This window comes from Trachypithecus francoisi, unplaced genomic scaffold (assembly GCF_009764315.1).
Source record: "Trachypithecus francoisi isolate TF-2019V2 unplaced genomic scaffold, Tfra_2.0 Lachesis_group21, whole genome shotgun sequence".
In the NCBI taxonomy this organism is placed as follows: Eukaryota; Metazoa; Chordata; class Mammalia; order Primates; family Cercopithecidae; genus Trachypithecus; species Trachypithecus francoisi.
In genome coordinates this window covers 25,419,505-25,447,044 of record NW_022681467.1, presented here as the reverse complement: position 1 = coordinate 25,447,044, position 27,540 = coordinate 25,419,505, and the positions used below count along the sequence as shown (strand labels likewise).

The 27,540-nt window shown below is 45.3% G+C and overlaps 1 protein-coding gene and 1 long non-coding RNA gene across 4 annotated transcripts in view; one reads left to right on the top strand and one right to left on the bottom strand.

Moving 5' to 3' along the window:
• The window catches only part of LOC117068577, a 54,076-nt gene extending 45,967 nt beyond the window's left edge, over nucleotides 1–8,109 (top strand). The window contains exons 4-5 of one of the 2 annotated variants that reach the window (XR_004431177.1): nucleotides 4,114–4,239; nucleotides 7,621–8,109. This is a non-coding gene — a long non-coding RNA (uncharacterized LOC117068577). Of the gene's footprint in view, nucleotides 1–4,113; nucleotides 5,976–7,620 lie in introns of those variants that run through there. The other variant, XR_004431178.1, reaches the window with a different exon arrangement.
• Nucleotides 118–24,609, bottom strand: FKBP1A (FKBP prolyl isomerase 1A). Of its 2 annotated transcripts, XM_033185950.1 has the most exons (5): nucleotides 24,405–24,609; nucleotides 24,281–24,328; nucleotides 6,488–6,600; nucleotides 3,261–3,425; nucleotides 118–1,232 (listed from the first exon to the last, which is right to left on the bottom strand). In XM_033185950.1, the coding sequence occupies exons 1-4, from the start codon at nucleotides 24,439–24,441 to the stop codon at nucleotides 3,297–3,299; spliced, it is 327 nt and encodes a 108-aa protein (XP_033041841.1). In that variant the 5' UTR covers nucleotides 24,442–24,609; the 3' UTR covers nucleotides 118–1,232; nucleotides 3,261–3,296. The 2 variants fall into 2 exon arrangements, with proteins under 2 accessions (XP_033041841.1, XP_033041842.1); XM_033185951.1 differs by lacking the exon at nucleotides 6,488–6,600.
• Nucleotides 24,610–27,540: the final 2,931 nt, after the last annotated feature.

Below are 27,540 nucleotides of genomic sequence, written 5' to 3'. Positions count from 1 at the left end.
CAAGACACAATCTTGAAACTACATCCCCACTGCCACCCTCCTTCACCCTGCCCAACCCCATCCCCCTGCACCAAATGGCAGGGGAGGCACTCGAAAATAACCACCATGACACAGAGCTGAGAAAAGCCGGCATAAAGCACTTTTATTGCAATAATAAAATTTGAGACTCATATATGGTGCTGGGGGGAGAGGGCAGCAATGATTTCTCTCACCAAATCACTACACAGGACAGCAAAGGGGTGAGAAGGGGCTGAGGGAAGAAAGGCCAGGAAACTCTGAGATCAGCAGAGGGAGCCAAGCATCAAAAAACAGGAGATGCTGAAGCTGCGATGACCAGCATCATTTTCTTAAGAGAACATTCAAGGATTTGTCATGATGGCTGGGCTTTCACTGGGTGTTAAGTCTACAAACAGCACCTTCAATTGAAACTGTCAATTAAAGTTCTTAAGATTTAGGAAGTGGTGGAGCTTGGAAAGTTATGAGATTACAAAATTCCTGAAAGTCCATTAGAAAAACCACAGGACGAAAAAAAATAAAAACAAAAAAAATAAGCCAGGCCACAAAGAAGGCTTCAGAGGTCCCTGCTGGCCCAGGGACAGATACCTGTAGTGTCCAGCATCGCAGTGAACATGATCTGCTTTCAAAGGCAGAGGGTTTAAGGGGAGGATGGGGTGGGAATGGTGGAGGCAAAGGCTCTCCCCATTCCCACCTCAGTTTTAGGTAGGGCTTTTATTTAACCCAAGGACATCTCTCAAACTTGGAGAATAATTCAGTCCTCAACAGCGCCTCAAATCTGCTATGGCTTTGCAGCGCAGCAGCAAGAATGTTTAATATATAATAGATAAAAATTTCATCCAAAAAATTAAAATAAAATATTCTTGCAAACCCCCCCAACACCAATTCCTATTCTAACGTTAACCTATCACTTGTGCTGTTAATACCTGACCATGTACTTAACTGGAAACCTATATCCAAAAGACTGAAACTGAATCTTCACCCCAAAATGAAAACAAAATAAAATGAATAACTTGAGGTTTATGGCATATAGTTTAGGTAAACACACATACGAGGAGAAAGGGGAAGAGGAAACGGAGGTGTCAGAAGCAAAGCTGAGTGACAGAACACATTCAGTCAGGGCAGATGTCTATACAGAGTGGAGTGGAACACCAGGAAAAGCTCCACATGGATTCATGTGCACACGTCTGGAGGCACCAGATCCCTCCATGGCAGATCTGTTGGGGACAGAAAATCTGTGAGTTTCCAGCAACTCAGTGTTCTTTGTGTGCAGTGGTGGCAGCCACGATGCCATCTGCCACGCCCAATCCCTTCCCCAACAGCTGAGCAGTCTGAGACCAAGCCACTTCTATTCCAGCTGGAGACAGCCAGAAGGCCTTGGGCTGGGTCCCAGGTGAAGCAAACTTTCTGCTTCAATTGATGTGTGTTTGGTTTTTAATCTAAGGTTAAGTTTGCTTGCTAAGGACAGCAGGAGGGCTGTCTACCATGCTGCTGGCAATACAGTTCCCCACTGTCACTGGGTCTCCAACTGTGCTACATATAGGCATCACCTGGCGGCTTCAAAAAACTCTAAATGCCTGGGTTCTGCTCCCAGTGATTATGATTAACTGGCTTAGGGTTTGACCTGGGCATCAGGAAAGTCTTAAAAATTTCCCTGGTGACTCTAATGTGCAGTCCAGACTGAGAATTAACTGGTCATTCATAATGTTGAGTATACTGGGAAAATATCACCAATATTCATGCATTCACTCAACTTAAAACTTTCTGGGTTTACCCTTGGACTTCCAGACTCTTGCAAGAAGCTGAAACATTCTTTGGCAGTGGGTTGGGAGGGTTACTCAGGGTGACTTGTAGCCTTTATCCCTCTCTCCCCTCCCTCTACCTCATCAAGTTTACAGAAAGCCTGTTCCCAACCAGGAAAATAATTCCAAGGCTCCCTCGAGTACAGTTATGTTCAAAAAATGACTCAGCTCTCAAAGAACAGGAAAGGGAGTTTGGCCTAGGTGTAGACCTTTGGGCAGACAAAGGCTCTCTGTAAAGTGCCAGGGATTCCCTCCCAGCAGCAATGACAGGTGAAGAAACCAGAGTTATCAAACTTAACCAGGACTGTATTACCGAGGTATGTGTGGTTCAAACTGAGAAAGACAGTTAAAAAAGCCCCTCCACTTACACATACCCGCATTTTGTCTGTGTATAAACAAAATTTACATGTAAGTGCACAACAGGACAAGGTTACAAGTAGCTCTGACTGCCATCACAAATAGGATGGCAGCCATTTGTTGTGGCTTTCAAACAAAAGTGTCCTCACCCAGGCCTTGGCTGTGGCTCTCTGGTTCCTATGGCAGGAGGGGAGCAAATATAAAGGTCTGGGGCCAGTTGGAAGGAAGCCAATAGCATTCATGTGCTTAATGATTCTAACACTTACATGAAAGCTATGTGCTATTAGGATACTGAGTTTAGTTCCTAAGAAATGAGGGTAGAAGAGGGGAAAATCAGCAAACAGGATCTGGTCCTACTTTGCCATTGCCTGGATGTGACCTTGAGTAAGGCCTTTCTCTCTGGCCGTCTCCTTACTGTTGCACAATAAAGGTGATGCAGAGGTCCATGAGATCCCTTCCTAGAACTGTCTGATCTAACAGCATCCTTTCAACTTCACAAGTATCCTCTGGCTTCATTTCTCCACTTCATGCACTGATAACAAGCTGGCTTGGGGGCCTCAAGTGTCCTGGGTGTGGACCCTGAGCAGGTGGACTGATGCAGTAATGTCTCCCTCAACCATCTAACAGGCAGTAACCACAAACGGCAGTGAGGAGAGAGCTGCAGAAGCTAGGACATGATATTCATGTTCAGAGGAATTTTTCTTCCCCTGTGTCTTCTAGGGTAGAACAAAGTCATTCATTAAGAGTCTTATTTCCAAAGAACTAAAATGTTGGCACTACAAATTTGGCCTACACTTCCATAGTCCTCAATTCTGTTATAATTTATAAACTACATAGAAAAACACTTCATTTAAACAGCTGCCATCTCCATGAGTCCAACAAGGAGCCAATTCCTTTCCTTAGGGTGGCCAATTTTTACATTCAAAGCATATACTAATAACAATGGAAGGATACCCAATACAGAAAGAATGCGGGGGAAAAACAGCCTTGTGGTGTTTTTTGCTGTCTCTGCTGCCCATCAAACGCTGGGCATAACATGGGAGGAGGAAACGTAGTGAAGGGCCCTTCAGCGTTCCATTTCCTTACCCAAGAACAGGGAGCTAACGGAGGAGGCCATTCCTGTCATTCCAGTTTTAGAAGCTCCACATCGAAGACGAGAGTGGCATGCGGTGGGATGATGCCTGGGTGCCCAGTGGCACCATAGGCATAATCTGGAGATATAGTCAGTTTGGCTCTCTGACCCACACTCATCTGTGAAAAGAACAAGGAAGACAGACTCAGCTGGACACACGCCCCAACTGTCTCTGTAAGAACAAGAGCTGTTTACCTAGGTGTTCCTTGGCCAGGATGGTTGTGACTTTCCAGTGACTTTGCAGCTGCACAGCCATCACCACCTCCTTGTGCAGGACCTGGAGGTTGGCAGTCAGATTCCATGACCCCTGCATCTCACTCCAAGAGGTCCAATGGCAGTTCAAAACCCCTCTTGACTCTCAGAAGGGTCAGGCCCTCAACCTTTCTACCCAAGTCTTAATGACTAATGCTAGGCAGATGTCTCACCACCTAGTCCTTCAGTGGTCACTCAAAGGACACATTAAGTGACATCTATGCTCTTCTTGAAAAAGGAATACTCCATATAGGAAAACTTCAAAAAAGACTATGATTTTCTGGGCTACACAATAGCATGTACTGTACACCATTTGTGAAAATATTGATATACCTACAACAGAAAACATCTTTGGTAGGACATACCAGACTTTTGCTGTGAGGAGAACAGTATGGATAGTGAGTGACCAGTAAGGCGAGATTTTTACTTTAAAAAATATATTTGTGTATATTTTCAGTTTCAAATTAAATACACAAATAAGTATAAATTTCTACTTTCTGAACAGTGACCAGGTTCTCTGCAGTATTTCCATCTTTTGACTTATCTTTGCTTTAGGTCTCCATGTGTATGTTCCTGGCTTTCCGACTCCACCGGATAACGGATGAATAAAGAGCAAGCTCCAGGCTGTGAAGTGTCTAATTCTTGCTCCCCTCAGAAGTTGGGACATGTTGGAGAAAGGTGGTAAGGACAGTGAAGTATGCCTTTACCTTGTACAATTCAAAACAATCATATCCCTTGACTCAGCAATTCTATTTCCAGAATATTCTGCTAACAACTCAAAAGTCCATCATAGAAGGAGTGGTTTCAAAGGCACATCCACACCAGGGATTAGTCATTAGAAAGAATATAGTGGTGGCTTTAAATGTATTAACATGAAAAGATGTCCAAGATCGATGAAAAAAAGCTGCCAAAATAGTCCTTGTGGCAGGATTCCATGCCTGCAAACATGTAAAACCAAAACAATATCAAAAGGAAAGGAAAAGGGGCGCAAGTCAATCTCCCCTTCTTCCTGTGTTTTTAACTCACTTGCTGAAAAAATACGCTGTGAAGAATTTAAAAGATGTTTTATGTAGATCTCAAACTACCCAGACTTCTCACAATTGACAGGGCTGTGACTGACCCCAAAGCACCAGTTAAAGGGGGAGTCAGGCATCTCTCCAATACTCAACCATGCCTCTCCAAGCCTGGGAAGTGAAGTATGCTGATAACACTGTCTCGATGGCAGATATAGCACTCAATACATACAACGCAGTGATTGTTCCAATGCTGGAACAGTCATAGAAGATGGGTTGTGGTATGAACAATGGCTGACATGCAAGATGGGGGATGGGCTACAGATCCAAGAGCCAGCCAGACTAGGGAGACAGAGGCAAAAAGCTATGGTTGGCAAGGTTTCCCAAGGGAAGTAAACTACAAAGCCTCTTCCTCACACTGCCAACCCTCTGCCCTGCAGGAACAGAAACCCAGACACCTGGGAGTGGGAAGGCTTCAAGTTCCTGAAAGTTGAGCAGTTTATTTGGAGATAAATCAGTGGTATTTTATAGAGGAAGTAGAGCAATGTGTATTCTGGAAAAGAGAGAGACAGAAATCTCTCTTTTCATCTTGGTTAAATTTCTAATTCTCCTCAGTGAGAGGGAAGCAGACTAATTACCCATCATGCAGAGCCTAATTATAAAGTTCCCTGGGTCTCAGGTCACCGAAAAACATCCCTTTACCTGGCTAGAGCCAAGAAAAAATTCCTAGGTTTGATGAAAAGACAGAATCCAACTAAAATTTGGCAACCCTGGGTCCCTATTGTCTCCTGGGAATTTTGTAGTGTTGGCAGAACAAAAGCTGTTTCCACAAATGGGGAGAAAAGAGATTAGGAAACACACTCAAGACAAAAGGACTTTCTGCCTAAGTATGACCTCTCAGAAGTGGTCTGACAAAATATGGTTAATAGTAAGATAAATACAAATTAAAACTGATGTCATTTTTTATTCATATTGTCCTGAGGCCAAAGATTTAACAATACACTGTGATGCTGGGGCTGGGAGGAGACTGCACCTTCATAGGCTGGTGGTGGCAGTCCAGACTGCAAACCCTAGAGATGGCAACTTGGCAAGACCTGTCAAAAAACCCTACACACAGCTTTTGAGCCCCTCAACCCCACTTCTGAGAATATGTCCTATGGCAACATGTGCACACATGGAAAATAAAGTCTGTACAAGGCAGCATTGTTTATTAATAGCAAAATACTGGAAATGATTCAAATACTCATTAATAGGGCACTAGCCAAGTAAATTTTAGCACACTTACATAAAGGAATACTATGCAGCTGTAACAGAGCTTACTCCTCTTTTTTTTTTTCTCTTTTTTGAGATGGAGTTTCGCTCTTGTCATCCAGGCTGGAGCACAGTGGCACAATCTCAGCTCACTGCAACCTGTGCCTCCCAGGTTCAAGCGATTCTCCTGCCTCAGCCTCCCAAGTAACTGGGATTACAGGCACCTGCCACCACGCCCGGCTAATTGTATTTTTAGTGCAGACGGGGTTTCACCATGTTGGCCAGGCTTGTCTCGAACTCCTGACCTCAGGTGATCCACCCATCTCGGCCTCCCAAAGTGCTGGGATTACAGGCGTGAGCCACCGTGCCCAGCCTACTCTTCTTTCATGTACTGGTATTGGGAGTGTCAAAAATGCATTAAGTGAAAAAGTAAACTGCAAAACAGTATGTGTGTGAAAGCAAGAAAAAAGTTATGTTTTTATACGTGCTTAAACGACAGTACAAGAAGCATTAACAACAGGTGCTTCTTGTGGGGATACTGGTCAGATGGGATGGGATGAGACTTTTCACTTTTTTTATTTTTGAACCGTAGAAATATGCCACCTATAAAAATAATATAAAAGGTAAATACTAGGAAGCAAAACAAAACAAATGAGAGAGCATACCTGGGCAACCCCTTCTTCCCAGCCTCGGATCACCTCCTGCTTGCCTAGCATAAACTTAAAGGGCTTGTTTCTGTCCCGGGAGGAATCAAATTTCTTTCCATCTTCAAGCATCCCTGTGAAAAAGGCCACTGTAACATGAGCAACAGAGTAATGACATAAGGCAAATCAGAGACCAGCAGCAGAGCACTCATCAGAGATGCCAGTGCTGAAGAGTCTGGCAGGAACTGCAGTACATAGGGAGGGTTTCCTGTGACCTCACTGAGCATCTAAGGAGTTGGGGTAGTCCTACTCCAGACCTGTGAATGCTCTTCCCTGACTCTAAGAAATTAAGTCATCTACAAAAGGACTCCACGTACCAGAGGTGGGTGGCAGTCCACCTTGTTCTGGAGATGGGGAGTATAAACTTCCTCCTGCCCTGACTCTCCTAGCACCCTGTGGATTTTCTCCCCAACTAAAAATAACTGTGGTCCCTTGAGGTGCACACAATGTCTAGAAGTCAAACACAGTGCAAGAAGCAATATTCCTTCCCAAAACCCCCATCATCTTTCACATGTAATGTGTTTATATATTGCTCCACCATTGTTCAGTGCAGGCAAATCCCTTCCCACCATCTGCCACCCCCATGGTCTCCTCTGTGGTACACTAATTGTGACCTACACACATTGCTGTTCTCCAGGCTGTGGGTCAGCACTATGGGATGTGATAAGAAGAAGCTGTAAGGCAAGCTTTCACCCGCATTCTAGTGCCAAGTGTCTCACACCAACAGGGAACCTGGGGCATAAAGCTGGGCCCTTGTAGTCTGGTTCCTGAGTTGTCATAATTTTCCTGGGAAAAGTAAAAACCAACCTGGGCTGAAGTAGAGAAATGAAAGAATTTGTGCAGCATTCATCCCACTTATTTTATCCAATGCTGCCCCAGAAAACAATCTGTGCTCATTTTTGCACAGCTAATCCTTTGTAACAAGAGATAACTGAAGAGAACAGCAATACTAAGGAGGTTTAAATGGTTGCTCTTGAAGAACCAGTAAACCCAGCCAACTGCTAGCAACTCTGTGGGCAGTAGTTCCACTCTGAGTTACTCTAAATGGGCTAGGCGCTTTCCACACGTGAACTAATTCAATTCTTTCTCCGCAGCACTATCCCCATTTCACAGATGAAGAAACTGAGGCAGACAGGGAGAAGTGAAGTAGCTTGCCAAAACAGTAAAACTACATTATAAATTAGAAACCCAAATACCATGCTCCTTCTACTATCCCAGTTTCCCAGAAGTGGGACAAGCCACGACCGCACCTTCCAATAAAAGGGGAACTCCAGAGATGCTATGAGAAAAGAGGAACAGACATCTGCAATAGATATCTGCAACTTCCTTTTCAAAAACACCATCAGCATTGCTTTCTCAGGAAGCCACTGCCAGCCTATTGTGATAGCTGACACTGAGTTCCTGCAAATTCTCTAATTAGGATCCCAGACTGGAGGGTCAGCCAGTGGTTAACATATAATGGACACAAAACTGATTTTATTGGAAGACTGGGGGTGGGCACTCACCATGGTTCTAAGCATTACTCAGAAAATCCATAAAAACATTACAATTCTGTTGTGTAAGAGTTTAGGAAAAAATGAAAATCCTGACAAAATTCCAACCTAAAAAACAGTGTCAACACTTGTAAGTAGGATGGGGAGGCACAGATGAATTGGCAGCGTTATCACAGCTATTGGACTATGTGGACTTTAACAAAGTAAGAAACAGGTGGGGGTTGGGTGGTGGTATCTTAACAGAGCAGGCGTAGAGACGGATGTCCTGGGGGCAGAATGGGTACTAATGCTGCCTGGACCTGGGAGCTGAGGACTAAGGTAGACAGGAGGGTGGGGACCCGTACCTGCTCCAAGGAACTGGTGCCCCTGAACTGGTGAGCTGGGGTATGCATTTAGCTCATTCGTTTACCAGAATGCAGTCACCACCTGATGAAAGAAATGACTAATGGCAGGACTTGAACAGTTCTCTATAAACAAGTACCTGGGAGAGGAACAAGTCTCCAGGCTCCACAATACCCACCAAACACACTGCCTTTACCCATTTCAAGCTACACTTCTTACATGGAACCCAACCCAACCAACCTCAGAGGTAAGGGTGAAAGCAGGCAATCAACAGCTATGATTCTCCATTCCCTGGCCAGGCAGGGAGCCTTTCCATCCACCCTCATGAGACTGCTTGTAACAGAAATAAGGAAACCAACTCCAAGGCTCAGTAACCCACCCAAGATCAGAACCACTGAGTGGCAGGGCCTGTGAGCCACAAAGAAGATTGAAAACCAGAAAGAGCTTCTCTCTGGTCTGTGTTATTTTAAGAAAAACACGCCCATAGGGGCCACCTGGAACCAAGGCTGTGGCACTCTCACCTTCCTTTCTAATTAAACATCAACTTCCCAGGAGCAACAACAGCCTGGCCCAGCAGATGAACTGGAATCAATCTAAGCCTTTCCCCTATGCCAGGGCTGGTGTGGGGTAGGTATATGGGCCAGTTTGGGCACTAACACCTACTTAGTTTGGGCACTACTTTACCTGCTGTGAAGTGTACTGGGATCTTCCAGGAAAGTCCTACCTCATTAGTAAAAAGAAAAACAAAGACTCAGGAAGAAAGTTCCTGCTCCCCCTGTTGAATGTTGTCATGTAAAGATAAGATGTTTGGAGCATGGCAGTCACCCTGTGACTGAGAAGGCCAGGCATACCACAGGGAGGTCATTCCAGTGCTCTCAGTCAGCCCCAAACCACTTCCCTCAAGACTCATGTCCTGAGGTGACTGAAAGTGTGCTCTAAAGGTAAAACTATGGTAACAGTCAACAGCTCAGTGATTGCCAGGAGTCAGGGGTAGAGGGAGGGAAGAACAGATGGAACACAGAGAATTTTTAGGGCAGTGAAAATGTTCTGTATGATACTATATATAATGGACACATGCCATTATACACTTGTCCAAACCCACAGAATGTACACCACCAAGAGTGAATCCTAATGCAAACTATGGATTTTGGGTTATCATGATGTGTCAATGCAGGTTTGTCAATTGCAACACATGTACCATTCTAGCGGACAGTGTTGATAATAAAGAGGGTACGCATGTTTGGGACCAGGGGATATATGGGAAATCTCTGTATTTACCTCTCAATTTTGCTGAGAATCTAAAACTGCTCTTAATAAAGTCTTACAAAAATAAAGAAGTCTGCTTTGCCTTACATTGGGTCTTCAGCTACCTGCAGCCAAATGAACACAACTGGCGTGAGGTTAACCTTTATTTGACATTTAGTGAGCACACTATAACATAGTGCTGTCACGAGAGGAATAACAAAGAAATGGAACTCAACAACCAAAACCACAAAGAGCTATCCCTGATCTGTGACAATGAGATCAGTGTCTCATGTCAGGACCCAGTACACATACCCACATTTTGTCTGTGTATAAACAAAATTTACATGTAAGTTACTACATGGAATATACTTCTCATTTTTAAAAAGAATGCTGATTGTGACCCACTAAATTTATTTCATGATACATTAATGGTTCATAACCCACAATTTGAAAAGTACGGTATACCTATAAAAAAATTAGCCTATTTCTTGCCAGACTTGAACCCGGCCCTGACCTGTGCAAGACTGTATTTTGATTGTAATGAAAACCACAGGGTACTGAGACAGACTCCCTAAACTTCCTTTTTATCCCTGATCAAATGCAATGCCAAGCAACCTCCAGACACTACATGCATCAATGTATCAATGTTGCTTTGCCTGAGGTGAGATACTTCAACTCTCTGACTGGTACCAGACTAGGAGCACAAGGCGGGACACAGCCTGAATCTGCTGCTGAGCCAGCATGGAGATGTGTATGTTCTTCAGTGGAAACTCTGGCTCTGTGTGAGGATGCCTGTCTAACCCCAGCTCTCTTAAGCCTATCTTGGACACTAAGGGGCAAGCCTCTCCCTAGTATCTTAAAACCATAAAAGCCAGGAAGCAGGATTTCTAAGTAAAGGAGCTTTAAGCAGGACCTTTGCCTAGGATCTTAATTTTCCTATGCTATTTTGGATGCTCTGTTGTCCCTGGGAAAGGGGCATGAGCCTTGCTCCAGAATTTCAGACCACAGTCACCAACTGTCAATCTCATCTACTTTCTAAGGAGAGATCTTCACAGGGAAGGGGTGGGTGGTGGCAGTGGTGTTGGGGTTCCTCAAGTCCAAGGAGAGGATTTCCCACAATCAAGTCCGAAAGCTAAACAATAATCCCCAGAAATGGGTGGGGTGGTGTGTAATTAAGTGGGTGTCACACAACTGGCACAAGCTATAGGACAAGGAGAAGGAAGGCTTCCCCAGTAGGGAGGAACAGGCCACCTATCTACGGCCGTAAGTTGTCAAGCTGGGGGAGAAGGTGAAAGCAGTGTTTGTTAAGCTGGAATGAGTATGCATCTAGTATTTTCAGGGGTTCTTCTGTTCAGTCTGTAATGTCAAAACAGGTAGTGAGAACTTCCATTTCTGGTCACGGTGGAGGACAGGGATCAGATTTGTTCCTGAAACAACCAACAACCAACCCCTTCCTCCCTGCAAAAAGTCCCACAAAAACCTAAAAACCACCTAGACAAAATAGCTACAACGATGGTGTATAGCACACCAGACATCTGTAATGAAGAACAACAATCCTGAGACATGGGAAACAAGGCCAGCCCTATATCCTTGGGATTTTCTAGGGAGAGGGACCTGGAGTGGAGCTCAAGGCACCTAGAGTCCACAGGACAGAGTACCAGCAGGACAGAGCTATACAGAGATCCCCAGAGATCTGCAGAGGGTCCTCTTTGAGTATTCAGCAGAGTCCCTCTCAGTGCATGTATCTGAGGGAACTACTCAAGGCCAGGAAAAGAACTATCCAAAAGGCTTAGAGGAACAGTATCCAGCGCTCACACAGGGCTGCGATTACTGTTTATTACCCCCAGTCAAACTGGAGAAGTTCATGATTGACGCAGCACTGGACAGAATACTCAGGAAGATCTTGCCTATAGTAGGAAATAATCAGCCCTAAACTGAGCTCTAGACCTACCTAACAAATCACAAAAGCAAGACTCACAAGCATCAAACGGTTTCCAAGTAACTTAAATGCTTCTCGGTATAAAACTCAGGTAAATGTGTAGGAATAAAAATATCCAGCACCCCAAAAGGTAAAATTCACACTGTCTGGCATCCAAAGATTACCAGGCACGCAGAAAACAGGACCCACAATGAGGAGACATATCAATCAATTGAAAGCAACCCAGAACTAACACAATGTTAGAATTAGTAGAGGAGGACCATAAGACTCCAACTTTCGGAGATGAAAACTACAATATCTGAGATGAAAATTACATTGGGCTAAAATGACAAAATATCCACACATAACACAGTAAAAACTTTAAACCATTATCAAGCATTAACTCAAAATGGATCCTAGACCTAAATGTTAAGTACTAAACCTATCAAATTTATAAAAGAAAACATAGGAAAGACATCTTTGTGACCCTGAGTTAGACGAAGATTTCTTAGTATGATGTCAAAAAGCACTATCTATAAAAGAATAAATTGAACTTCATCAAAATAAAACAACTTTTGTACTTTAAAAAGCACTGTTAAGAAAATGAAAAACAAGCCATACACTGGGAGAAAACTTTTGCAAAGTACATATTTGATACAGGACTTATATCCAGAATATAACAAACCACCAAAATTCAACAATTAAGAAAACCAATAAAAAAGGGCTACAGATTTGAACAGATACTTCATTGAAAAAGACAGAGGGCAGGTAAGCATATGAAAAGATGCTAGACATTCTTAGTTATCATAACAATGCAAATTAAAACCACTAGGAAATGCGTCTACCACCACTGATTAGAATGAGTAAAGCTAGGCTGGGCGCGGTGGCTCAAGCCTGTAATCCCAGCACTTTGGGAGGCCGAGACGGGCGGATCACGAGGTCAGGAGATCGAGACCATCCTGGCTAATAAGGTGAAACCCCCGTCTCTACTAAAAAATACAAAAAACTAGCAGGGCGACGAGGCGGGCGCCTGTAGTCCCAGCTACTCGGGAGGCTGAGACAGGAGAATGGCGTGAACCCGGGAGGCGGAGCTTGCAGTGAGCTGAGAGCTGGCCACTGCAGCCTGGGCGGCAGAGCAAGACTCCGTCTCAAAAAAAAAAAAAAGAATGAGTAAAGCTAAAAAGACTGACCACGACAGGTACTAGTGAGGATGTGAAGGAACTGGAATTCTCATACACTGCTAGTGGGAATATAACATAAAGCTTCAGAAAACAGCTTGATAGTTAAGTTAAACATACACCTCCCCATATGACCCAACCATTCTAATCTTGAGTATTTATCCAAGTGAAATTAACAGGCTATGTCCACAGAAAGACTTGTACACAAATGTTCGACGCAGATTTATTAGCAATAGCCAAAACTATAACCCAAACATCTACCAACGGTGGTAAATACAAATATCTATATACAGAAAATTATTTAGCAACAAAAAGGAACAAACAATTGATACATTGGACAATACAGATGAATCTCAATTATACCAAGTGAAAGAAGGCAGACAAAAGAGAACATACTGTATGATTCCATTTATATAAAACTTGAGAAAACGCAACGAATCTACACTGACAAAAAAGCACATCAGTAGTTGTGACAGGCAGGTAAGGAGGGGTGAATTCAAAGGGGAACAATGACACATCAAAATTTAAGAAGCTGTACATTTTAAAAATGTGCAGTATATTGGATTTCAATCATGCCTCAATAACTTTTTTTAAAAAGGAAAAGAAAAAAAAGTAGGCAGTGGCATTTACTAAAATCCTGTATATGTTTAGCTCCTACATCCACACTGGCAATGAATGAAAAGTGCTTCCTCTCTTTGGGGAGGGAACAGGTAAAGCAGGCAGCAAGTCAAGTCTCAGCAGTTGCTCCAATTTTAACTCTGGAGATCACTTGTGCCAGGAGTTGGAGCCCTTGAACAGTGAAACCACCTACCAAGTTAGTGCCGTAATTTCCTAGAGAAAGCGTGCCCTGCTGAGAGAAGGCAACTGAGGTTACAGTGCAGATGCGACAGCTGACAGTCTTTAAACTCTAAAGGCCACTCAGGATAAAACATTACAAGCATTGCCTTCTAACTGCAGAATTGACCGATTTCATTCCTGGTCATACAAGCCTATAACTCATGCCTAAGAAACTGCCTGGAATAGCTCCATATTCTTGATTTCAAGTATATAGTCTTGGCTCTCCTGACTGAATGCAGCCCAAGCTCACAGACCTGGCCTGCGTTCTGTGTCCTGGTGGCACTGTGGTGCTGGTACTCAAGAGTACTCTTGGATTTGCTTTATTTGCATGATTTTAAAGAATCAGAAGGACAAGCATGAGGCCTTCATATTTAGATCTTCATCCCTATATGGTAACAAGAATACGAGGGGTAATCACAGAATGGTAGTCTTGTCTTTAATTACTAATCAGTGAGAAAAAATGTGAAAATGTGCTCCAGTTAAAAGTACAAGACCATGAGAGGAGCCAAAGCTATGGCTGCATACAAAGACTGTTGATGTCATCTTCGCCTGGGTCTCCGCCCGAACTGAAACCCTTGAAAAGGGAGCAAAGGGTTTAAAAAACAAGACTGTGCAGAGAGTCTCAGGTCTGTCTACCACACAGCAGCCTGCTCTTTCCTGTTGCTTATCAAGGAATCAGCAGAGGGAGACCTGGCCAGCAGCTCCTGGGCAGCAAAGTATCCCCGGACTGTGTTCCTGGTGGTTGGCTCAAGCCACTGAAGCAGTGGTTAAGACTTGAGACCTGGAGATTCACAAGGACCACTGGGATATTATTTCACTAGTAACCCAACAGAAATGGAGTCACTTCCAGGGTCCTCTGCTTTGGAGAAGGACAGAGTCCCATATACCTTCTACTGGGTAAGGAAAGAGGACTAAAGAAGGCACCTCTACAGACTTACGGCTTCACTATTTGTAGTGAAAGCTCATGACTCACAATGCAGTTTATAGTTGCTCATGAATCTTTGCAGGAGTGTTTCCTATAGGCGGCATTTTACAGGGACCAAAATATGAGAAGTTTCAGGATTAAAAAACAACAACAATGACTAAACTAAACCAAAAATCAAACATAACAAAAAACCAGAATATCCTAAGCCCCAAACCTTCAAAATAAAATAAAGTCCTTGCCATTTATAGTTTGGAGAGAGACAAAAGACTTCTACTTTCAACACGCAGGTGAGTTTCTTAATGACAAAAAGTACAATGAGGCTAGCTGCGGAGGAGGCTCATGCCTGTAATCTCAGTGCTTTGGAAGGTCAAGGCAGGAGAATCACTTGAGGCCAGGAGTTTGAGACTGGCATGAGTTTGCGACCAGCCTGGGCAACACAGCAAGACTCATGTCCCCAATCCTGTTTCTGCAAAAAATTAAAAAAAAAAAAATTAGCCGGACATGGTCCTAGCTACTTGAGTGGATGAAGTGGAAAGATCGCTAGAGCCCAGACGTTTGAGGTTACAGTGAGCTATGAGTGTGCAAGTGCACTCCGGCCTGGGCAACAGAACAAGACTCTGTCTCTTAAAAAAAAAAAAAAAATGTAATGGTTGAATGGATGGAGGTATGGGGGAGCCAGTATTTTTCTGCAGCTTTGCATTTGAAGCCATTCCCAGATGGGTGTACAGCTCCAGGTCTAATGGGTTTAGCTGTTTGCTTTCCCTCTTCTTCTTATTAGATACAGAAGCTCTCTTAACCACCTTTTACTTAGCTGCCTTACTTGGAGACTCATAAAACTCAAAGCCTTCGTAACCCAGCATGATGAAGAGCACTCCCCTCATGCTTTCGTCTCTAGCTCATGATCACTCCTTCATTCCCACATGAGTTCTAGCTTCACAAAGGGAGGAGTGGTTAGCTGTGTTTGTCCCCAAACGCATTTATGGTAGCTATATTTAGTGTTAAAGATAATATGATTAAATAGTATGTAAATCAATAAAATGAGTGTGAATACAAACAATGGTTCTAGCTGACTGCTGGGAAAGACTCAATAAAGGCAAGTCACTAAAAAACTATTGCTAGTGAATCATATGGGAGACTACATTTAGAGAAAGAAATCTTAAAAATCTGGAGAGGTTTGGTTTTTAAATGTTCTCACAATAGTCTTTGCTCTACTTTAAAAAAGGTCAAATTGGTTTTTGCTAGAACTGTGATGGAAAACTCCACTAGCAGAGCCATACTCAAAGATAAAGACATAGTCCTTTAGCAAATGATTTATGTTAGGGTTTCAAATAAAATGTTTATAGAAAGCATGTCACTTTTATGTTAGCATACCAACTACCTACTTGTCTCAATCATGACGGGTAAAAAGGGATTCTCCATTTAGATAGGCAAAAGATACGAATTCAAATCTTACATTCTTATTCCATTTCTGGGTCTCTGTGGCTGCATTCCAGCACAACCTCCCTGAAGTGGCGTTCTGAGAACTCCTTACGAGTGAAGGGTATGACCAAAGGTCCAAGTGTCTACCCAAAGAGGGAACCAGCTCACTCTCGCCATCATTTTCCTGAGATCACAAACAGTGCAAGCACATTTCCCATATATGGTATGGAAATGCTTCTAACCTTTGGCTAAATCCCTTTAGATCCTATAACCAAAAGTGTATTTTCCAAGGCAGGACCCGTGATGGGAAGAATATGCAGGATCCAACGGCAATAAAAAGAACAGACCAGAATGCATGCCCTGTGGGTGTGTCTCTCCATTTTCCATTTTAATCACAATATAAGTAAGAGGGGCTACTACCACATTATATCGCATGGGGAGGGGGAGAAAGAAATACCACGAGGCTGGGCGCGGTGGCTCACACCTGTAATCCTAGCACTTTGGGAGGCTGAAGCAGGTGGATTGCCTGAGCTCAGGAGTTTGAGACCAGCCTGGGCAACACGGTGAAACCCTGTCTCTACTAAAATACAAAAATTTGGCTGGGCATGGTGGTGTGTGCCTGTAGTCCCAGCTACTTGGGAGGCTGAGGCAGGAGAATTGCTTGAACCTGGGAGGCAGAGGTTGCAGCGAGCCAAGATTGCACCACTGCACTCCAGCCTGGGCGACAGGGCGAGACTCCATCTCCAAAAAAAAAAAAAAAGAAAGAAATACCACTTAACAGTAGCTAGCTGGAGGTGGTAGAAATATGCAGTTTCTATAGGGTATAACGGTTAAAAGCATGAGTTCCGGACCTCTGTTACAGACTATTATTACAACTCCCTCCCTGGTCTCTCTTCTTCTGCCCTCTCCTAGTTTAAACCTGACACAGCAGCCAGACCCTACTATCCCTCGGCTAAAAAAACTCCTGTGACTCCCCATCTCAAGAGATAAAGCTCCTAAAATGGCCTACAAGACACTCTAAGAGCTGTCAAGCCTCCGCTCCTACCACCATCCCTCTGACTTCACCTCTGATTACTCTCATACTTCTCCAGTCCCAGAACATTGCTTCCTTATGTTCTACATACACACCAGGGATACCCCCACCCGTGGGCCTTTGCATTTGCTGTTCTCTCTGCCTAAAATCATATTGCTCAAATAGTCACATAGGTTACATCCTTACCTCCTTCAAGTCTTTGCTCAAATGTCACTTTCTCATTGAGGCCTTTGCCAATCTATCTAAAATCTCAACCTTTTCCTATTCCCTCCTTAACACTTACTAGCTTATACACAAGTCTTGCTTATTAATCACATTTATTATGTCTTTTCCACTACACTGTAAGATGAAGGCAGGAACTGTGTCTTCTTCACTCCTAAATTATTGGTAGCCAGGACAGTGTCTTGCACATAGCAGACATTCCTCAAGTACTTACAGAAAAATCAAAGGTACCCTTTTCTCCTCCTGACCTGTGTATATACTTGGAAGATGCTTTCCTCCTGCCTGACTGCACCATACACACCAAAACCAGATGGCACTTCCTCCAAGAAGTTCTAGCCTATAGGTATAGATTGCTTGAGGTACTTTCATTGTAACTGACCATTCCCTACAGGGTAAGCACCTTAAGAGCAACACTGAGGCTTTGCCCAGCTCCCTATATATTCACTGAGTGACTGAGGGAATGCCTGGTCCTAACTGGCCATTCATTCAGTCACTGAATAGCTACTCTATGCCAAGACTGATGGGGAGACCCTGGAGAACAACACTAGTGTGGGTCTGGCCTCCTGGAGCCTGCAGTCTGTTGGGGAAACAGTAGATGTTTAACTACATGGATCCTGACTATGATGGGGGCTAAGAAAATAGATGGGTGCATTGTTGCAGAATTAGAAGCATGCATGCACGCATGCGAAGTGTTACTTAAACTGTGCTATAAAGAACAGAAAAGAGCCTGTCATGCAGTGGGGAGTGGCAGCAGTGTGGTGGCACCTAAGCAAAGGGGCAGAGACCTCCATGTGGGAAAAGGCTTGGAGCATTTGAGGAACGCAGGCCAAAGTAGCTTGAGCTCCTGGGAGCGGAAGAGTAAATATAACAGGAAGAGACAGTAGCATCTAGGAACTGGTTATTTCTACCTCCCTGACTTTCTGCACTGCTAGAATACACCTGGTCAAAATCAAAGGGGTCCAGGAGAGGGAATGCAGAGACTTGGTTAAGCTTCTTAGCAGGAGAACAAAACAAAAAAACAGAAGAAAAAATATAAGTAAAAATAAACAAATGTCGCCATGAGCACCAAAGGGAGAACTGGATGCTATGTGATTAAGTTATTCATAATAACCTTGGCTTCTTCCATGAGAAATAGCAGGTGACAATATTTTTAGAGAAAATTCCAAGGCAGACAAATGATTTCCAGTTTATGGATACAATAAACCCCTCAGTACTTCATAAAAATCAGTTTAAGCACTAAAAATGTTCTAGTTAAAACATCTGTGAGTAAATAGGTGAATTTATGGAATGTAAATTATATTCAATAAAGCTGTTAGCAAAAAAAAAAAAAAAAAAAAGGTCATGGACCCCACTGAAAGGAACTAGAGATCTTTGAAAGATGGCTGACAATTGGACTAGAGTAGTGAAACTGAGAAATGGATGAAGGAATGGTGGGAGCTCAAAAAGGTACTGCAGCCAGCTTGAAGGGCTCCTACTGGCCAAATTTAGGATGGTATTAGCATCAAAAAGAGTAATGGGTATCACTGATCTTAAGGCCCTGACAAAAATTTTGAGCCCATAGTACAGTAAAAGCAAATAGAGGGGGAAAAAGTCACTTGCCCCCACTGGGAATGGCAACACCCCATCAGTTGACATTCATTTTTCATTTTAAAAACTGGTAATTAAAGGGTGGGAACGGTGGCTCATGTCTGTACTCCCAGCACTTTGGGAGGCTAAGGAGCGTGGATCACTTGAGGCCAGGAGTTTGAGATTAGCCTGGGAAACCTGGTGAAACCCTGTCTCTACAAAAACTACAAAAATTAGGACAGGTGGCATGCACTTGTAGGCCCAACTATTCGGAAGGCCGGATGGGAGGCCGGGATGGGCGTCTGGGAGGTCAAGGCTACAGTGAGCCAAAATCAAGCCACTGCATTCCAGCCTGAGTGACAGAGATACTGTCTCAAAAAATAAAAATTGGTATTTAAAGGGAAAGAATTAGCTTTACCTTATCTTATAGAAGAATAACAGCTAACAAATTTAGAAAGAGTGAAGGAATTTTATAAATCAACACTTTGTGAATGCCAATTACTTCTTCAGGGGAGAATTATCAGACGGTGTAAACACCACTAGATGAAAGGCTGATGAGCAAGAGACCATCTATGGTTACCTAGGCACTCCACAAATCACTGCTAATTGCAAAGGGAAAAATGTTCCTTTACAAAAAAGACAGAATTTAGCATCACAACTAGTGATGTTTCCCATGTGTGCTGAGGATGAAGTACTCACACTAAAAGTTTAAACCGAATCTATTCAGACATTTAAAATATTAAACATCCCGTTCAGAAAGTCAAGGCAGGGAATAAGTTAAACAATACCATGAGAAAACAGTAAGACAGATGTGAGTATTCTATAACTAGCCCGCTCTCTTTGAAGAAATCAGGGTTATTAAGAAAAAAACAGTGTAAGGACCCTTCTGGCCTGAGATTAGACATAACAACTGCGATGAGTGAGGCTCAATGGAACTGTGGTTTTAAAAAAGAGCAACACTTTGGAGACAACTGGGTAGTCTCAATAGGCATCTGCTTCACAGCAGGCATCATTCCTCCCATTTTATAGACAGCATGTGGAAGCTGGGAGCTATGGGACAATTTGTTCAAGCTCTCATAGCCTGTTATATGGCAGGGCGAAGATCAGAACACAGCAAAGAACCCACATCCTCTTTGGGGATCACTGTCCACCTGGCACCACTTCTGCCCACTGCCTGAGCTGGCACTCTACACACCTGGGATACAATCAGTGTCCTGTTTCTGCCTTTGTCCCCAAAAGCCCATTGTCCACACAGTAGTCAGAAGGAGAGGGGGCTGTTAAAATCCAAGCCAGCCAATGGCTCCCATGTGAGTTAGAAAAAGGCAACGTTGGCCGGGTGCGGTGGCTCACGCCTATAATCCCAGCACTTTGGGAGGCTGAGGCAGGCAGATCACGAGGTCAGGAGATCGAGAACATCCTGGCTAACACGGTGAAACCCCATCTCTACTAAAAATACAAAAAAAAAAATTAGCTGGGCGTGGTGGCAGGCGCCTGTAACCCCAGCTACTCAGGAGGCTGAGGCAGGAGAATGGCATGAACCTGGGAGGCAGAGCTTGCAGTGAGTTGAGATCGCGCCACTGCACTCCAGCCTGGGCAACAAAGCTAGACTCAGTCTCAAAAAAAAAGAAAAAGGCAACATTTTTATAACAACCAACGAGGCTCCACCACCCTCTCATCTCCTGCCACATACCCTCTCATACAATCCACTTCCTGTTCCTCTAACACACCGGTCTTCTTGCTGTTCCTCTAATGCACAGAGCAGGCTCCAGCCTCAGGGTCTTGCACTAGCTCTTCCCTCTTCCTGGGATACTCTTCTAGACAGCCCCACAGCTCCGTCTCCAACTACCTTCGAGTGAATGTTAAAATGCCACTTTTTCAGAGGCCTTTTTCAATCACCCTCACGAAAAGCAGCCAACTTCCCCTCCCATCCCTCACTCTGCTTTAATCTCTCCACAGTGCTTCTTACCACCTGATGTGCCCCATGGCCATACTGTCAGTCTCCTCCTCATAAGCAAAGCCCCACCAGATCAGGTCTTTGTCTATTTAGTTCACTAGCCACGTCCCTAGAGCCTGGCTTGCTGCTGTTGCTCAAAAAATATGTGCTGTGGGAAGGCAAATGGTCTTGCTGCAGCCTTGCCCCAACAGTTACAGCCTGTGTGCCTCAAGACAGCACGCATCAGGGGAAGCCATCTGAGGCATCTCTGCTGAGCGTGAGCCTCCCTCCAGACAGATCACCAACCAAGAGATACCTAGCAAGGGAGTGGATGGAATAAAGCAGAGGAGAGGGGGGGACGAAGCTAAGGAAAAGCAAGGGGCTTGAGGGAGACTGCAGCAAAGTGGCCACACCTGCCCTGCGAGCCTGAGGACATGAGGTTGAGGGGCTCTCGGTTTGTCTCAGTTAGAAGCCGAGAGGCTACACCTGACTTAAACCTGATCCGAAGGACAAAAATCCCAGTTACAGTTACCTTTTAAGAAGAAAAAAGAAAACATTCCTTCAATCCCCTTGAGTTTGCTCTCACAATGGCAGGCACACGGCCTGCTGAAGTAAGTCAAAGAGGTCTAAACCTAGCTGTGTGCCAGGACAAGCTCAACAGTAAAGATGACAAAGCTACTGGAGGCAGCAGGGAGGGGCCGTGAGAATTCACTGCCTCCTAAAGGCACTTACTTGGCAGGTTAACTTTCCACCACCTCCCTCCCACCTCAATGCCTGTCATGCTCCTAGGAGATGCTTAGCTGGTGATAGTGAACTTTGTATTTTCCCTCTGGTACCACAGAGGTTGTGCACGCCTTCCTGAGGCCTTGCTCATGCTGTGCTCTGCTAGGTCACGGAAGTCACTAGAGGGACCCTTCAGAGTGGCATCAAGGTGACTGACAGCCATTAGTGGCATTTAAAGCATCCATGTGGTAAAGGTCAGTCTGTGCTTTGCACACCTGTGATGGCTAAGGGGGGATTCTGGCCACCTTACTTCCATCCCTCTTTCTCTGGACCCATGCCCAAATCAGCAGTAGTGGACACCTGGCAAGAGCTGACCGGATCAAGAGTGTTCACCTTACTCAAACTCTCCTTCTCAGGAAAAGTAACAATCAGAATGACAGCCAAGAAATCTGAGCCAGATACTCAAAAGAAGACAGGGAAGCTGGGCATGGGGGGGGTGAGCATGCAGGGGACTTCCACCACCCACAGGTTGGGAGAAGCAGAAAAACACAAATCTCTTAACAGGAGACTACTGAGGCAGTCAGGCAACAAACAGAACAACAAGCAAACAACGCCAAAAAACAGAGATGAGAACTAGGTGCATCATGATTCTTTTATCTTCTTGGGGCCCAGTGGGCTTCTGCCTTTGAAAACCCCTAAAACGTTTATGATAATCTCCACCTTCTGATCGTGTTCCCCCAGGATGGATTCTGTTCCCAGTGACTTAAACGCCTTAACTGCTACAGATGAGATCTCACAGTGCCTACCTACTCCTCTCACGCCCCCACAGGTCTCAAACAGGTTATTCCTGGGAGGCTGGTGACAAAGACCCACGGGAACAAAGCCGCCAGCCTGCTCGAAAACAGTCTATTCTGTGAGCATGAGGCAGAGCTGGCTTCTCACTAAGGCGTCTTTATAGGGCTTATCAAAACGACACAAAAAAGAAAGCTTTTGTCCTAATGCACGCCAGGGTCCTGCTGCTGTTCTGGGAACATGTGGGTGGGTGCCACCCGCGAGGAAAACACAGACTTCAAGAGGCACTGGAAACCCTGATGGTGTTCTGGGTCTCATGACCATCTGTTCTCATAGGAAAAGGCTCCAGACATGCTGTGTGGGGATATTTCACCAAGAGGCATGAAGTGCGGCACTGCCTACACGCTGGGGTCCAGTCCCGCTGGCAGCACCAGAACATGGGTGAGCATGAGGGGCAGACGTGGGAGTGGGACACATGCTGCCAAGCACCCTAGTGTGGCTATGTACAAGCTAGGGTGGGGAGGGGTGCGGCAGAAGGCAGCTCCTCACGGCTGGAGTCCCAGTGTTTGCCCCAGTTGGCTGCAGAACTGAATGAACTGCCCACTCACCCCGGCACTGTAAATGGTTATTCTTCTCATCCTTCGGATCAAAAATCACCAAACGGATGCACTTTCATCTACCAGACCTCCCAGGCTCAGGTGCTGACTGTGGCCTACAAGGACAGCTATCTAAAACATCAGAAGCACTTTTCAGATTCTTTCACAGACATGAGACTGCTCCCGACAAAGACAGGTTTCAGTAACTCCTCCTGTGGCAGCATTTTTAAAGTGCTAGTCCTTCACTTCTACCTCCTGCCCCCACTTCTACCCATGGAGAAGGGCCACAGAAATAAAAGGGCATGGGAGGAGGGATGTTGGCTGCCTTTTCCTCTTTCCCGTGAAAGTCATTTCCCTGAATAGAGGGATCCCTCCATGTTTCCATGATTTGGAAGGGAAAGGTGGAGTTGATTCGCGAGCAACTTGGCCAAAACTGCCCACAGCCTACTACTCAGGAGGAGGAAGAGGAGGAGAGGGAGTGGGAAAACAGAAGGAGGAGGAGGAGGAACAGAGGAAAGGGTGGGAAGGTTGAGAAAGGGGAAGGAGGAGGGGGAGGGAAGGTTATTCGTATCAACAACTGTGGCTACACCAATCACTCCCACGCTTGCAGGACCAACAGCCCACAGACACGGAGTCTCCGCCAACTCAGCTCTCGCCCCCCTCCCGTCCATACAAACCAGGACGCCCTTGTAAGGGCAAGGAGTAAAAGACGGTCCCAAGGCACACGACTCTGATGTTTGAATTCTGGCTGGGGAGGGGGAGGTGTCTAAAATTTCCTTTGGCTTATATTATCACTGTTTATTAGCCTTCAGATTCTTTATCTTTAAAATGGAGATGAGAAAAGTCTCTACTTTTAGAAGAGCTGGGGGACTAAATTACATGTGCAGCTTTCGGTCAGCCTGAGCCATCGCTACCACTATGCCCTGGGTTTGTAAGTGGCTCAAAAGTAAAAAGACGGAAAAAGGCCGTGCAGCTCTACTTCTCCGAAGGCCAGGAAGAGCCAAAGCAATGACTTAGGAAGTGGGATGTTTCCCCACCCCGCGGCAAAGGGCCGAATTCCGAGTTCCGCGGAGGAAGCAGCAGCTCTGCAGACTCGGAATTACCTCGTCCTTATCTCCAGTGAAGGGAGGGATGGAAGTGGGGGCAGGGGCACAGAAATGGTACAAATCCTTCCTAATGGTCCCAGGCACAGCTCTGACCATTCCTGAAAGTGTGACCTTGGAAAAGTGACTTCGTCTCGCCAAGCCTCAGTTTCCTCATCTGTGCAGTGGGCATAAAGGCAGCATCTAAGGTGCAGAAATGCTTCTGATGGGCTAGATAACGCCTAGCCCGCAGCCAACGCTCACAACAGCCGATTCAGACCCGCCCGGGTTCCGCAAGCCCGAGGCTGCCCGAGCCACCGCCCAGGCCTCAGCCTCAGGCCATGCGGGCCTCGCAGCCGCCACGCCCCGGGCCCCCAGGCCTTGGTGGCCAGCCGCACCCGGGCTGGGGACTGTGGCCCAGGCCCCCACCCCGCCTGGCCCCCGACTCACCGGTGTAGTGCACCACGCAGGTCTGGCCGCGCTTCGGGAAGGTGCGCCCTGAGGAGACAGACACGGGCACGGTGAGCGGATGCGCGCGGCGGCGGTACTCGGGCCGCCGCGCGCCACTACTCACCGTCTCCTGGGGAGATGGTTTCCACCTGCACTCCCATGGCGGCGGCGGACGCTCAGTGGGCGGGCAGCGCGACGGGCGGCGTGGACCTACAGCGACCTGGCGGCGGTTCCACGGCTCTGCCTAGTCCCTCGGCTCGTCGCCTGCGCACGCGCACGCCCCCTCACGCCCAGCCCTGCGTGCGCGCCCCACACGGCGCGCACGTCCCGGAAACCCAGGCCTCCGGAAGACGGAACGGAAGCCCGGAAGCCCCGAGGCCTCCGGAAGCCCCGAGGCCTCCGGATGCAGCTGTGTTTGCCAGGTGACTGCTTCGTTCTCCCGCCCTTCCTCTGTGCTTGCAGCGGGTTAAGCATCTCCCTGCCCAAAGAATGGGAGTAATAATAGGGGGTCCGCCAGTAACTGACTGGGTGACTGTCATCAGGTTTCCACTTCTAAGCACACAGTTACTCATCCTGGGAAGAGCATGGTTCTGAGAAGACAGCGCACAGTTGGTACCATGTTAGCATTTTATAAGTGGCTCAAGGTTCTGAGTTCTGCTTTTCTTCACTGGAGGAGGAGTTGTCCAAATTCATTCATTCACTCACCCATAGCTTACATGCATACATTCTTATTGAGCATGTGAAAATTGATAATACGAATTGGGTCACTCTTGTTATGCCCAACGGAATCAGAATCCAGTGGCCAGGGGAAAAGCAGTGGAGACACACAGCGCCTGCTCCAAGAATTAATATTTCCACTAACTCTGCTGCTGAAATGACCTGCTGTCTCACTAAGACCAGATTGAGCTAGTAACTGCTGAAACAACCTGCCATAACCTAATACTAGTTTTACTTACCACAGTCAGTCACCAATCAGAGCTTGCCAGCTCCCTGAAACTTTACTAGTGCCAATGTACTTTCTTTCAAAACAATACATTTCCCTTTCTTATCAAACTCTCAGCCTTCTCTTTGTTCTTTGGACGTACCAAAGACCACCAGATCTCTGTGTATGCTCCAAGTTGCAATTCCTGCTTCCCCAAATAAAACATTACATTTAGAGATTCATTTCCATATTTTATTTTGACTTTGACAAGCACCTTCTATATGTCATGTACTGTCCTTGGTGCTGAGGATACAGCAGTGAAGGAGTCAGACCTAGTCCCTGACCTCACAGAATCTACGTATGAGGTGAGAGAGATAATCAAATAACATGTTTAAGTAAAAAAAAGATATGGAATAAATGTAAAGTTTCAAATCTATAATATTATGAGATAGTAATACATGCTGTGAGGGGCATGTTAATATAACAGAGATGCCTGATTTAGTCTGTAATGTGGTCAGATATTTCACTGAGTTAGCCAGGTTTAGCCAACGTTAGAAGGCCAATTGTGTGTATGTGTTGGGGTAAGAGGAGGCAGAAGGAGCAGTACCTGCAGAGGCACTGTAACCCAAGAGTACACTGTGATATGGTCTAGGACATAAGGAGGCACATGTGACTAATCTTTCTCTGATCTCTGTGTGTATACTTCTGTATTAGTCCAGTCTCACACTGCTATAAAGAACACCTGAGGCTGGGCACGGTGGCTCATGCCTGTAATCCCAGCACCTTGGGAAGCTGAGGCGGGCAGATCAGTTGAGGCCAGGCATCCAAGACCAGCCTGGCCAACGTGGTGAAACTCAGTTTCTACTAAAAATATTAAAAAATTAGCCAGGCATGGTGGCACATGCTTGTAATCCCAGCCACTTGGGAGACTGAGGCATAAGAATTGCTTAAACCCAGGAGGCAGAGGTTGTAGTGAGCCAATATTGCACCCCTGCACCCCAACCTAGGTGACAGAGTGAGAACCTGTCAAAAAAAAAAAAAAACCTGAGACTGGGTAATTTATGGAGGAAAGAGGTTTAATTGACTCACAGTTCTGCATGTCTGGGAAGCCTCAGGAAACTTACAATCATGGCAGAAGGGGAAGCAGGCATATCTTACATAGTAGCAGGCAAGAGAAAGAGTATGTGAAGAGGAACTGTCAAACACCGATAAAACCATCAGTTCTCATGAGAACGCACTCACTATCATGAGAACAGCATGGGGGAAACCACCCTGTAGTGCTTTAAACATGACCTCACAGTTTTTCGACTTGCTTACCCTCATCTATGTCCCCTTTCCTAAAATCTCAGTGAGCTTGTGACTGCTCTGGAAATTTTAATAGTGTAGGAATACAGGCTGTAACAGAACCAAATTAACTGTGGCTGAGAAGAGACTGAAGTTGCTGTCTCTTTCATGTAACAGTTCAGAGGCAGATGGTTCAGTGCAGGTAGGACTTCACAGGCTGCCCAGGGACTCATCCTTCTTCTACTTGTGGCTCCCCATCCTTAGAATCCTACCCTCATATGCATGGTCCAAATTGGCTCTCCAATATATTTTCATCTCAACTAGTGGCAAGGGGGAAAGGAGGAATGTGAGGGTACATTCCCATTTCCTTTAAGGGCATGACTTAGAATGGCACACATCTCTTCCCCTCATACTTCACATTGACTGTAACAGTTATATGGTCAAATTTAGCTGCATGGGAGGCTAGGAAATATAGTCTTCATTCTGGATGTAAACACACCCAACTAAAATCAGATGTTCTGTGCTCATAGAATGGAAGACTGGATATTGAAAGATGAAATTTAAAAAAGGGCCCCAGCAATTGCCAGGACACTGCTTCACACCACCTAGAGAAAATCAGACTGCAGAGAGAATAAATGATGGAGAATGAGAGAAACCAGGGGCAAGAGAGTTCCTAGATTCAGTTTTCCCTGAAGCCTAGCAGGATAAGGCTTGCCTCACATTCATCCTGTGGTCTCTCTCATGGCTCTGAATTGGGTATCGGTTCAAAACATAGACCTGCCTTTTGAGACAGTGGCCATCCCAATCCATGTATATAAGCTTTGTTTATATACATGGGGCTCCCCAAGAACCTCACATTTGCACCACTTCTTCCTCAGTGCTTTCAGAAAACACAGGAAAGCATGTAGCTATCAGTTCAGCCACCAGACCTGAGATGAATTGGACCTGAGGACAAGGGGCACTTATTAATCATTTACCTGGTTTTTTTAAATAACTGGGAGAGTTCCTTTCTAAATTAGTTTAGATTCTGTTTATATATAGCCTAGTTATTAAT